This window comes from Maylandia zebra, linkage group LG18 (genome assembly GCF_041146795.1).
Source record: "Maylandia zebra isolate NMK-2024a linkage group LG18, Mzebra_GT3a, whole genome shotgun sequence".
Lineage (NCBI taxonomy): Eukaryota > Metazoa > Chordata > Actinopteri > Cichliformes > Cichlidae > Maylandia > Maylandia zebra.
Window position 1 is genome coordinate 10,723,051 of NC_135184.1, and position 12,302 is coordinate 10,735,352.

The following is a 12,302-nucleotide window of genomic DNA, read 5'->3' on the forward strand; positions in this document are numbered from 1 at the left end:
GACACACGCTTTGCCGATCCGATCAGCTGTTCGTAACACTTCCCACAGTGAAACAGACGTCAGCGCAAACTGTCGCATGTCCGCCATTTCCTGGCCGAAACCGGAAGTGACGTCATTCTCGCGGAAATGTAGTTTTTTACTTGTAGGCCTTAAAAGCCTATACTGGTCATGTTTGACTTTTCTAAATAGTTGCTGGGATGCTTAGAACTCGAATTGCACTGCTGGAAATAGTTTATTTTGATGCACCTGCTGTTTTCTTTGCAAATTTGCATCATAGGATTGTTTTTTTTTGTTTTTCCTGCAGTATATAAAAATTGGTGTATCTCCAAAATAAAACTATGAAGACACTCACAATAAGTTTCCTGTTGTTGTAAACTATTTTTTGCAACTTTTTTTGTATTTAAAGTTTTGAGGGGTAAACCTCTTAAATTTCTCCAAGTAGAAATATATGTAAAAAAAACAAAACAAAAACGATTTTCAATTTTTTTTGTAGTTTATTGCACTTTTTTGCAATTAATGTAGTTACTATGGACTTAATGCATACATATTATTAAAATATGGGCTATAACAGTTGTATAGCAACTTGAAATGCTCCCACAAATGGCACTACAACATGTAAAAAAATAATATAAGCTCTGGCGGACTTGGTTCTATGGTAGGTCTTAAAGGGTTAAATAAATATCGTCAAATAATCGAGATCTCAATTTCAGTGAAAATAATCGTGATTATCATTTTTGCCATAATCGAGCAGCCCTATGAGAAGAAACTGCTAAGTAATTATAACCGAGATTTTTAGCTGGTATTTCAACAGATATATGATTATTGAAAATATTTCAAAGTGGCCCATGTGTTGTTAGTGCTCATCAGTGTCCTTTTCTGCTGAATTGTTAACCACAGTGATGGCGTTGAGACTGAGAAAATCAGCCGATGATTTTTGTAATCACATCTCTCAACCTTTTCCCACTCGTGGGTTGTGTTTTTTTTTGTTTTTTTTGTTGAGGGGGGTAGTTTGATAAATCTGCTTTAGTGATATTAAGTGGTTTGGAAAATTTTTGCTCACACTGTTTGCCACAGTATGACATCTCATGCCAATCTAATCTCCGCTTTAGTCTCAGTGAACTGTAGCAGTCATCAAGGCGAGGTTTGATCTGGACTTGAAACAGCCTGAGGTTAATGGCAGAGCGTGCAGGGGCTTATGCAGCCCTGAGCTGCACATGAAACGCAGTAAATGCAAATGCCAAATTGGCGAGTGCCCAAATACCTCTGTAATTATAGTCCCACCCTTCTCGCCTCCTCTCTGTGCCAGATTGGAGTCCTGTCAGCGTTTGTTTTCTGGTTTGGTCCTGGCCTGTCCACACTGCTTTAATACCCCCAATACACCAGCCTCTTTACACCAACAAGTTGACTGTGGGCAGCTCAATTCTCCCTTTCAGCTGCGTGAATGACAATGCTGCTGCTTACTGGCTATCTGCTGACTAATGACCTCTCACTGGCCTCGGCTGTGCAGTTGGTCCATGTGTTTGGAAAAAACTACCTGTCAACACCACAGTATCACACAGGATCGACAAAGATCATAAAAGGTATCAGAAGAAGCAAAATGTGGGATTACTGAAAGAAGTCTAGTTGCCTTATTAATGTTAAAACCAGCACGACTGGTTTCTCCCCGGAAAGGTGAATAGCATGTGTAACATGTATGCTGCTTTCCAATAGAGATTATTATGAGTGATGATGTTATGGAGAATCACGTAGTCAGATTATGATTAAACTGCACGACGAGAATCGAAGTTTAAAGCCTCACAACAGCAAATTATTTCCTTTATACATTAAGTCAGTAAGTAAACACAAAAAATCTGTATAAAAATTTATTAAAAAAAAAACAAAACATGTTGCAACTTCTTAAGAATGGTTAGACTGAGCAAAGTTTGGTTAGACTCTAAGAAGGCATCATATTCAGTACCTACACATTACAACAATGCCATATTCAAATAATTCATGTCAACCTGAGAGTTGTACGAATACACGAATACATAAAAAATGTCAACCACAGAGCAGATTACAGCAACAGCAGTTTCCTCCTTAACGTGCGTCAGCGTTGTCACTTTGTTTATGACAGGCATGCCTTTTGTCTTGGAGTAGCTGATTAAACTTTCAGTTGTGGTTTTTATATACATCCTAAAAATGGCCCCTCGTAAAGGTGATTACATGAAACATTGTGTCACTGTCAGAGCATGCTTGTTGCTCAGCTTGCATCTGGATGGTATCTAATTGAAGGCTTTTTATATGTTCTGATCCCCACAGGCTGTGCTTCTTAATGCTAAAGGTTTAAATTAGAAGAAGCCACTTGCATTCACTTTTCTTCAATTTCAAAGGCGATATTTGCATCCTGTTCAGCATCCTTAAATGCTGAACATTTGGTAGTTGAAGACTCTTAAATATGACCACTTAATTTTAGAAAACTCACAAAAACCTCACCTGACCTTGAACTTGTGATTAGCGTTTTGTAGACATGGAATGTAGTGGATATTACCATCACTTGTATACCTACTAACAGTGGACTTTTCACTACTAATAGTGTAGAAGCAATGCCAGTCTTTCAAGGATACTGGTTGCCCTTGTCCTTCCAATTTTAACCCTGTACATGAGGACAGGCTCCCATTAGAGCACAAGTTAAAGAGAATGAGGCCAAACTATGCAAGCAACAGTTTCGTTCCCAAGTAATCTTGACAGTTAATCAGAATTTTTTCCCCCCTTTTATAATATGACAATATGATGATTAAAAACGCACAAGTTGACGTCAAGTTGACGTTAACATGTAAAATTGATATGTTAAATATGTATGCATTTTCCTGGAGAAAAAAACTTGACTCAATTGCTTGTAATTGATAGATAAAGTGGGTTTTTAAAGCATTTGAATGGTAGAACCTCTGTGTTAGAAAGAAAAATGCAAACAGCCATAAATTTTGAGGATGGTTATGATTTTCAATTACTCGAATAGTAAATAAATTATAAAATCATTTTTAAAGGACTGTTTCTTGTCTTATATCTTTCCTTGTTAGTACTTAAGTTTTCAATATACTCTGTTGAAGAGTATAAGCAGCTAGAAAGATCATGTCTGAGCAGTCATTCCTGTTATACTTCTTTGAAATCTGCTTAAAGTCTCATGCACAGTCGGTGCATTGTAAAGTCTCCAGACGTCTGTGCAGTCATAAGAAATTGGCAAGCATGTGTACATTCTTATGGACCTTCGCACTCACCTAATAATGACATTTACATCACTTAGACCCTATCGGACTTGTAGACCAGGCAGGAATAATCAAGGTTTTAGTGTGTAACATGCCACTACTGTTTGAATATGGTGGCAATGCAAGTAAAAGCTATTTGTCAGCCACTGAAAGTAGAAGTTGGTACTACATACCAGGCTTTGGACCTGTGATACACATGTGTCAAGGTTAGATTAGATGATACTGTGTAAACAGGAGAAACTTGCAAAGGCAAGTGCAGCTGTCAGAAAGTTCTCTGCGGAACATCTTCAAAATGAAAAAGAAAATGCAGTCCAGTTCAAACCCAGGTAAAGAGAGCCTGTCGCAAGTAGTCCACATCATAGACAGTATAAAATCTGGATGAAGATTCTGTGTTTGTAAAGTGAAGCCAAAGCAGAAGGGCCACAAACCTGCATTCATTCTAAACTCCTTTTGAAAACAGACTCACAGTTGTATAAAATCTTTCCTGTGTTTATGGGCTCATTTGCTAGTTTTAGGACATATTGAATAAAACACGAAGTTCTTTTTGTAAATTATGCAAATTTTGAGTGGTTAAAAACAAAGTTTATCTAGGATATCCTAGGACTGGGTGATATATCGAGTTTTTAAAAAAATATTGATATATTTTCATACGAGATATAAGATGTGACAATATCGATATAGTCTATGTCACGTTATAATTATACTTGTGGAGTCGCAAGTTTGCCTCTCTTTCGTCCACTTTTGTCTCTGCACAACATTACTCTGGCTCGTCTCTCCTTCACTGAACACAACTCCCCCTCCCCCATAGCTTCACCTACAGGCAACGACAAGATGGACACAGCAAATCTCCGTTAAAGAGTTACCGCAGATCGCCCAGTGCATGGGGCTGGACGGCGTCAACGTGTTAGCGAGCTAACGCGCTAATGAGCTAACCGCGCTCTGTTATGCACAAAAACGACATTGTTTTCTTTTATTTATGGAGCATTATTATTTAATAAATGCTGATAATTTATTTTTGAGTAATTTCTTCAAGTGCCTGTGTGACATCTGGGACACAGCTTTGACTAAGAACTCTCTTTTTGTTCTTACTTTATGGCTTTAAAAAAATATCGAGATATATATTGTATATCGCCATCCAGCTAAAAGATATCGAGATATGAGTTTTGGGTCATATCGCCCAGCCCTACGATATCCTATTATTTAATGACTTAACAATCACGGGTCTTTACAAGGATGTAAGAAATGCTCTGATCAGGGCATTATAATGAGACTACTATTCACTGGATTGGACCATGGTGGCTATGTCCATACTGTATATTGTCTATGGGTGGGAAGTGATCTTTAAAGAGTCATTAAATAGTTCCCAGTGAATATGGGCTAGGATTCTTCCTGTGAAATGTCCTTTCCTATTTAAAAACCCAGAAAACATGCTAGCCAGTGCCAAACACTTTGTCACATTTTGTTGTCAGAACTTTCCTGTGAGAGATTGCTGATCTGATTATTTAATCATAAATTATTCAGCCTGGAACTTGCCAGAATTGTTGGGAACACCAGAGCTGTGCTATTTACTGAGATGGCTTACCCCTTAACACAAAAGCCCTGGTTGTTTTATGAATAAGTGCAATACTAAAACTGCTATCATGCTTGTTCTCTTCTTGGAAAATTAAATGTCTACTATGAAATTTAGAGTTCCCTTGTATTTTTGATGCCTATGAGTAATGGGGGCTGCCCCAATCATTTTGGAGGCTGCTTAACAACTAATCAATGGCTCTCAGGTTTCTTAATATAGAGTAAGAGTGGGACTTTCATAAGCAGCGGGAGGCTATTTCTGCTCAGTCATCATGGTACTGGGTGTGTATATGTGAGCGAAAAAAGGAAGCAGGGAAAGTTCATTCAAAGTACTAGATAATAGAGGGTCTCATGACTGAAAGCTGCAATCTTCATGTGGCAAGATAACTGACAGATGCCATGTTGGCTTCAGGTGCAGGCTCAGCTTCAGTGTTGTACTTTCTCTAAAGTGCTGGCACCCACAGTGCACCCCAGTGACTCTGCAGCTTGTGTTACTACACCGTCACAAACCACATCAGAAACGAGCTCGGTTACACTGATGAGTAGGCCGCAGGGACAACATACAGAGGGGGACGTTTTCCTCTCAGAAACCCAAGAAGTCCCTAAAGCTGTGATTCATGCTGCCTCATGTAGTTTTTCCTGCCGGTGCTTTAAGGTCAATCTCGAGAGATGCAATGGAAATTTCAATAAAAATCCCTGATTACAGATCCACTCAACCTACATCCTGAAACACAGCTGAGTTGCGCTCTGTGGCAGCACTATTTCAATACCTGCCCCTCCATTGCTCTGTGGGGGTTAAGTGACTTTTCTTTACTTGGCTCGTTTCCTCTGTAACACAAACATTTGCTGAAAGCCTATAAACAGTCTCTGAAAAAAACGTTATTTAATTGTACCTGCATTTTAAAACCATCTCCTGCTCTTGCCACTGTCTCGTGCAGGCGTGCTCTGTTTGCAGCAAGAATTACTAGGTCAGCCTTCCATACAGGCAGTGATGTGGCAGGGTTGAAATCCTCCTCACTGCTGTTGTGGTCTCTGTCTCCAGGTGCATGATGAACCTACTGTGCTGTAGCTGTCTAAGCTAGTCAGGTTGCCTCACCATGGCAAAACCTGGGAGCGACAGAGATGGAGCCATGGTGGATAAGCAGGCGGGGAAGAAGGTATGTGACTCTCTTACTTCAAATAGAAGCTTCTATTACCATCCTGTGGTAAACACAAGGAATAGTTCCTGCAAGTTTACAAAAGTGATACTTGTTTTCTTTACATTTTCTTGGGGAAATACTGTACAAAATTGGACCCCAAATAATACACAGGTGATTTTAAATACAACTAAATGAATTCAGAGTTTGGCAGAAACTGTCAATAGGATCACATGATCAATGAAAATGGCATTTGAATAAACAAAGATTGACTGCTTGGTTCACATGATATTGTAGAACAATCTGGTTCATTCACATTTTCTTTCATCGAGCAAACCAGGTAAAATAAAACTAAATTGAGAAGCTGTTATTGATGCTAAATCATGTGGCATGCAGAGAGTGTTGGACTCCAAGACAGCTGACTTCTTTTAATGCTTCTTTAGAGTGTGTGTGTCACTTTTTGCTTCCTGAGTGACAGGGGTTTTTTTGTTTTGTTTTTTTGTTTCAGTTCTCAAACATCTGCATGAATGTTTCTTGGGTTTTAGAGCTCTGATGTGTAAACACTCATCACCCACTTGCTGAACACTAACATCTGGGCACCAGCAGGGAGCACATCTAAGCTTGTAGCGGCATTATTCATTATATTGGCTTGTTCTGTAAATGTCAGTGCACTTCAGCTGCCATACATGTACATGTTGACATCAATGCGGTTATGTTCGGCCAACATTGTGATTTGATTGTATGTAGTTTACCAGTGATAGAACGAGATAAATCTTGTGGTTCATCAAAAGGATATTCTTAACACAGCATATATTTCTGTGGGGCTTTTTTCTATTGTGATACAGTATTCTGCTTTAACCCAGAGATGCACTCGAATGTTGTGCGTGAGAAATATCTGACGTACTATCTCCTATATTACCATGCAAACAGGGCTTAATTGCCCTTTTCTACATAAATGCAAGGAAGCATTTGTGTCTGCCTTTATTTTCAAGGCAAAGGTACTTCACATCTTAGCTCTCATCTACTTTCAGCCATGCCAGACACTTCAGCTTTGCACAGCTGGCACATTGCTTCACTGAGATCAAAGAAGCACCATGCTGCAGACATTTTCCTCCTGCCAGAAATGTATTTTACTGCACCAAAGTGCAGCACACTAAAAGTAATGGTTCTGAAAAAGCTTTGTCTGCAGATCAGAGTGCAGAATAACCCAGTAACTGAAAGACACTGTGATAATGGCGAGATTAGTGGTATTGCTGTGGGTTGTGTTTGATGCTGGAGTGTTTTCGCTCCACCTCCACCGTGTGTATTTTCTGTAGAATCAAATAGTTTTATATGTGCATGGAGTGGCTAAATTCAATTCAGGCATTGAAAACCAAAATTACAACCATAGAAGCAATCAGCAGCTGCAAGTGGGAGGGATAAAATTTAACATCTTGTGTCTTTTGAAGTGGGTGTTGTCGTCTTTTCTGCTCAATTATGGCTCCGATTTTGGTCACCAAAGAAATGCAAATTACCCAAACGAGGTGGTACTTGTGTTCAACAGGAAGCCACCCTGTATATGTAGGTAATTTTCTTGCTTTATCGTCCCATTTCAGGCTTTTCGTGGTCAACCTTGCTTTACGTGTTTTCAGTATTATAGCTATTAAATTTGAAGGGTTTGAGTTAGGAATTAGTTGTCACTGCAACATCAGTTAATCTGAGTGTCTCACTCAGTTTGTCTATAAAATGTCTGAAAGTTGTGATGCAAGTATGAGATAATCTACCAAAGCTGTGGGGGACGACCCTAAACAATTTTTGTCTGACCAGCAGGCTATATACAGATTATAATGCAATGCATTTGAGGACTGGGACTGCAGATATATTTTTGAATCGGATATGATTTAAATTGATGATCAGTAAAGGTGCTGTTGTGCATTAAAAAGAAACTGTTAATCTATGAAGTCTGATGGTATTGAATGCTTGCCTGGCAGTGCAGGTTGCACAGGTGTGAATATTTTCACACTCCCACAGCACAGTGCCATAATAATGGACTTATTTTTCTTCCCTTTTTTCTCTTTTGTGTGTAAACTGATGGGGGGGGAGCTCCAGATCTTGTATTCTTCCCTTGAGACTTCGCCTTGGGAACAACATTTAAGTGAGCCTCGCAAGCAGCACCCAAATACCGTATTGCAGTCGGTGTTATCTCTGCAGTAGAAGTCACGTAAAGCAGGAACTACCACCTGCGTACTAAGCTCGATCCTGTTAGCTGTCAAACTAGTTGACATGGCTTTTAAAATGAGACTGCCAGGGTTCATTTGAGGCCATTGCTCCTTTGTTTACATATCCAGGCACACTCGGCACTCAACTGAGGCCACACCTCTGCCTCGTTTGACCCGATTTTAATTCTTTGTGTGTGTTTTATTTCTTCCTCACCCTTGACAGAGCAAAGACAAGTTGTCGCCTTTCACCAAAACTCCAAAGTTGGACCGGAGTGAATTGCTGGGGAAGGAAGGGAAAGCAAAGTCTTCCATGAAGCGCAAGCTCTCCTTCACTACCAGTCCGCCCCAGGCAGAGGAGCGAGACTCCGACACGGGTAAGGAGTGTTGCTGTTCCTCTCTCCAAACAGCCATGCTGCTGGCTCACTGCCATGTCTGTACACTGCCCCCTGGTGGCCTGCTGTCAAACAGGTCTTCAAATAGTCAACAACGGGTCAATATTGTTTCGAAAACGGGACCCAAGTCAGGTCTCACTGATGAACTTGTGGCCTGTTGTGTGTATTCTGAGATGGATGAAGAATCATTCTATGAGAATGTATTCATTTTTTAGTGTTACAAATAGTAATCAGGGCCTCCTACCCCACCTCCTAATATAACACCATGTTTTGTTTTGTTTTTTTCTACATTCAACACATTATTTCCTTTATCTACAAAACCCATTTAAAAAGAAAGACCAAAACCAGCAGTGAACTATGTAGCCGTAGATATCCAGTGTATAAGTGAACTGTAAAAAGCCCCCCAAGAATCTTCACTGTTTTACATCCTCAATAGTAGAATAACCCTCTACAAATGCACTGCAATGCTGTATTTAACATTTGTTTGTTAAGTACACTATTTGTATTTTTATATGTTTTTATAAACTGCGCTGTAGAAAGACCTTTGCAGTTGTCTTGAACCTCACTGATGGTGTACAGATTTCCCAATAACTGTCACTATGTTGACGATAAAAATGCACTCATCTTAGCAGTGCAGACATGTCGTTCTTCCTCTCACTTGTGTAAACACTGTTCTAACCCCCTCTTTCAGTTAAAGTTTAACTATATGTTTATCAGATTCAAGGCCTAAAAATAGGTTACTGTATCGTACAGCTGTAATTATAATAAATAAACTGCATGTTTATGGACTGCTTGAAGTCCTGCAGGTTTGCCTTCATCTCCTCTGTAGAGCAAAGCTCAACATGATCGTTTTCATTGTGTGGTCCTGTGTCATTCTAACAGATGAGAACCCTCAATTTTGGAAGTATAATTTATGTCGCACACGTAATAAACTAGCGCGGAGAGTGGCTTTGCCTTCCAGCAGCTTCCCCCGGTCCTTTTGTTGAGCAGCTGTAGGACGAGGCGAAGAAGCGACCCCAGTGACCGCCTCGGACCGGATCTCCTCTCCTGTCTGCTGTGTTGCCATGACTCATAATCTGTGCGTGGAGTGCGAGTGTGCCTTTGTGGCTGTCTGTGTTTGAGTTCATGTGAAGCGAGGAGGGTGAGAGAGAGCAAGCGAGCGTTAATGCAGTGCTTTCCCACCCTTCCACCCCCCCCACCTTGCTCTCCTTTTCCTCCCCTCTCCCCCCCCTCCCATCCTCTCTGCTTTGCACTGTAGATGACTCAGACCCAGGCCAGTCGAGTGAGACCTGGGGAGAGAGATTAGTGCCTCCCTGCAGGATATACGCAGGTAATCGCTGCAGCCCGATCCTCAGCCCCCGCGCCCATCCACTTTGCGCTGCTATTCTGCTGTAAACACACATGCACACATGCACGCGTGTGTGTTTTCGCCTTGCATCTCCCCCCTATTACAGCTCACGCATGTCTGTGTTTAAACAACCGACCGGAGACTGGGGGGGCCCGAGGAGTGCCATGGGCACTTGGCTGGCTTAAGAGAATGCCATCTTCTATTTGTTTTTGTTTTTTTAACTGTTTGTTTTTTTTTTGTTTTAAACCTCATGCTTGTCATCTGTTTCTCTGCGCGCTCAACAGATACAAGGGGAAGAGGAAAAATGCGATGCAGTCACAATGAAGTTGCATCTTGTAAAAGACGACCTTTTTTGGTGTTTTTTGTAATTTGTCTCCAAACTCATTCTTGTTACAGATAAAGATGGACCAGACAAGAAGAAGGTGAAAAAGGAAGCTGGGGGCAAGAAATCCCAGGCACCCAACTTTTTGTTTGGGTATCCGCTGTCGGAGCGCAAACAGATGGCTCTCCTAATGCAGATGACAGCCAACAGTCCAGGTTTGTGTACTCGCCCTCTCACCTTGTCCTCAAGAAGGGTCAGTGTGTATTTGCTGCTAGATGAGTCATACTTCAGAACGTCTCTTGTTTTTGTTTTGTTTTTTAGGAATAGGATAAAAATCTTATCTGTGGTGTTTGTTAGTGATACTGTACCGCTGCTGTAGATTAGATCTGAAAATAGCTGACTTGGAGAGGGGTTAGGGTTACTGTGTTGTTTGGTTTGGTTTTGTTTACATGTTTTCTAGTAGTTATTGCAGTTTGGTTTTGTTTGTCTTTTGCTTTACTCATTAAAGGAGCTGTTTGACAGTGTTAAGCCTACAAAAAACTGACTCCAAATGAATTTGAGAGAATCGGGTCAGGATATTTGGGAATTAAGCTGTGGTGCTGGAAGGGGATGAAACTGCATTGTGGGGGGGCGGTACCATGCGACTTCCTGCTGCCGTAGTCTGTCTACTACAGGAGATTTTTGCTGTACCCTGTGCTATGTGAAAAAGTTACTTCCTCTTGATAAGTTGAATAATATTTATTTCCTTTCCATTACGTTGTTGGCAGTTTTGAGAATTTTTCTTTTCCCCCAAATATGGTCTCTAGTCACTAGACCTTTTTTTTTCTTTCTTCTTCATTTGTTCATGTATGTCATGCTTCGTCACCGGTGCTCATCAGCAGTCAATGAGAAATTGGTGACTGTTACAGTAGACAGTTTGAGGGGAATGATAACCCTCATTTGTTAGGAAAATGGTCTGAAATGTGCACACGTACCTTCTCCATTGCACAGTCTGACTGTGCTTTATATGATGCTATCTGTAATGCTGTAGTAACGGACTGCTCTGTTATTGCCAACAAACGGGATATTCAGTGGTGGAAAAAGTACTCAAATGATCTGATGTTTGTCAGTTAGTCCATTTCCATATCTTATTAAAGTAGCTCTGATAAACATTACAGTGCATCTTCCGGAAATCACGGAACTGCATTTGTCTGAATTTGCATAGGTATACATATGTGCATGTCCTCCAAAGTAACCGACATCATGTAGCCGATGAAGATGATGGTGTGCACAGATAAAACGGAGGGACTGCAGAGTTCACCGCTAAAGGAGAGAAGTAAAAAATGAATAATAACATCAGTATTCAAAAAATGTGACTGCACACAGATACATTTTGTTGATGACAGTCTGCACAGCTGTGTGTAGGTTCTGTTTAGCACCAACACACAACCATGCCAGTCCCATGAGTGCTATTCAGTTTCCATTACTATGGCAACCCCCATTTCATGTTTCATAGACCCATACATGTTCTTTCAACTATTGCTGTTTGTCTACAGCCTGAATTTGTAGCAAACGGCAGTAGATCTAGTTTGCTTTAGGTGAAGGTGCTGTCTTTCTGTCTGAGTGAACCAGGATGTTGTGAATTCAGTGAACTCTGTACTGACACCATGCATTCAAACGTGCATGTGTAATTCCTAGAAAGGTCCAGATGCATGTATGCTTACTCAGACATGGGTTTAAGCAGTCTCTCGTTCCCAGTAAAACTGGATTCACTGTAGTTGTTCAGTCTAGAGAGAAAAGCAGTTGTCTTAGTGTGTGATGTGCTTTTTTTTCTGTCTCTCTTCCCTTCGAGCATCATTTAAGTCTTTTTCGCTCTCTCTCTCTCCATGTGTCCAGACTCTACACCGAGTCACCCCTCACAAACGACCCCTGTGCAGAAGAAAGTCCCCAGCAGCGCCTCGTCTCGGCAGAAAGACAAGGTCAACAAGAGGAACGAGCGAGGGGAGACTCCCCTTCACATGGCAGCAATCCGGGGAGACGCTAAGCAAGTTAAAGAGCTCATTAGCCTGGGAGCTGATGTCAATGTCAAAGACTTTGCAGGTACGACGCCCCAGGA

At 40.9% G+C, this 12,302-nt stretch overlaps 1 protein-coding gene across 2 annotated transcripts in view; it reads left to right on the forward strand.

Annotated features, from left to right (window-relative positions):
* Window positions 1–12,302, forward strand: part of ankrd12 (ankyrin repeat domain 12) — a 40,310-nt gene that overhangs the window by 17,603 nt on the left and 10,405 nt on the right. Inside the window, exons 2-6 of one of the 2 annotated variants that reach the window (XM_004555265.4) lie at window positions 5,854–5,968; window positions 8,369–8,519; window positions 9,796–9,867; window positions 10,282–10,422; window positions 12,083–12,286. In XM_004555265.4, coding sequence (XP_004555322.3) covers window positions 5,909–5,968; window positions 8,369–8,519; window positions 9,796–9,867; window positions 10,282–10,422; window positions 12,083–12,286 — 628 coding nt within the window. In that variant the 5' untranslated portion in view covers window positions 5,854–5,908. The remainder of the gene's footprint in view (window positions 1–5,853; window positions 5,969–8,368; window positions 8,520–9,795; window positions 9,868–10,281; window positions 10,423–12,082; window positions 12,287–12,302) is intronic. The other variant, XM_004555266.5, reaches the window with a different exon arrangement.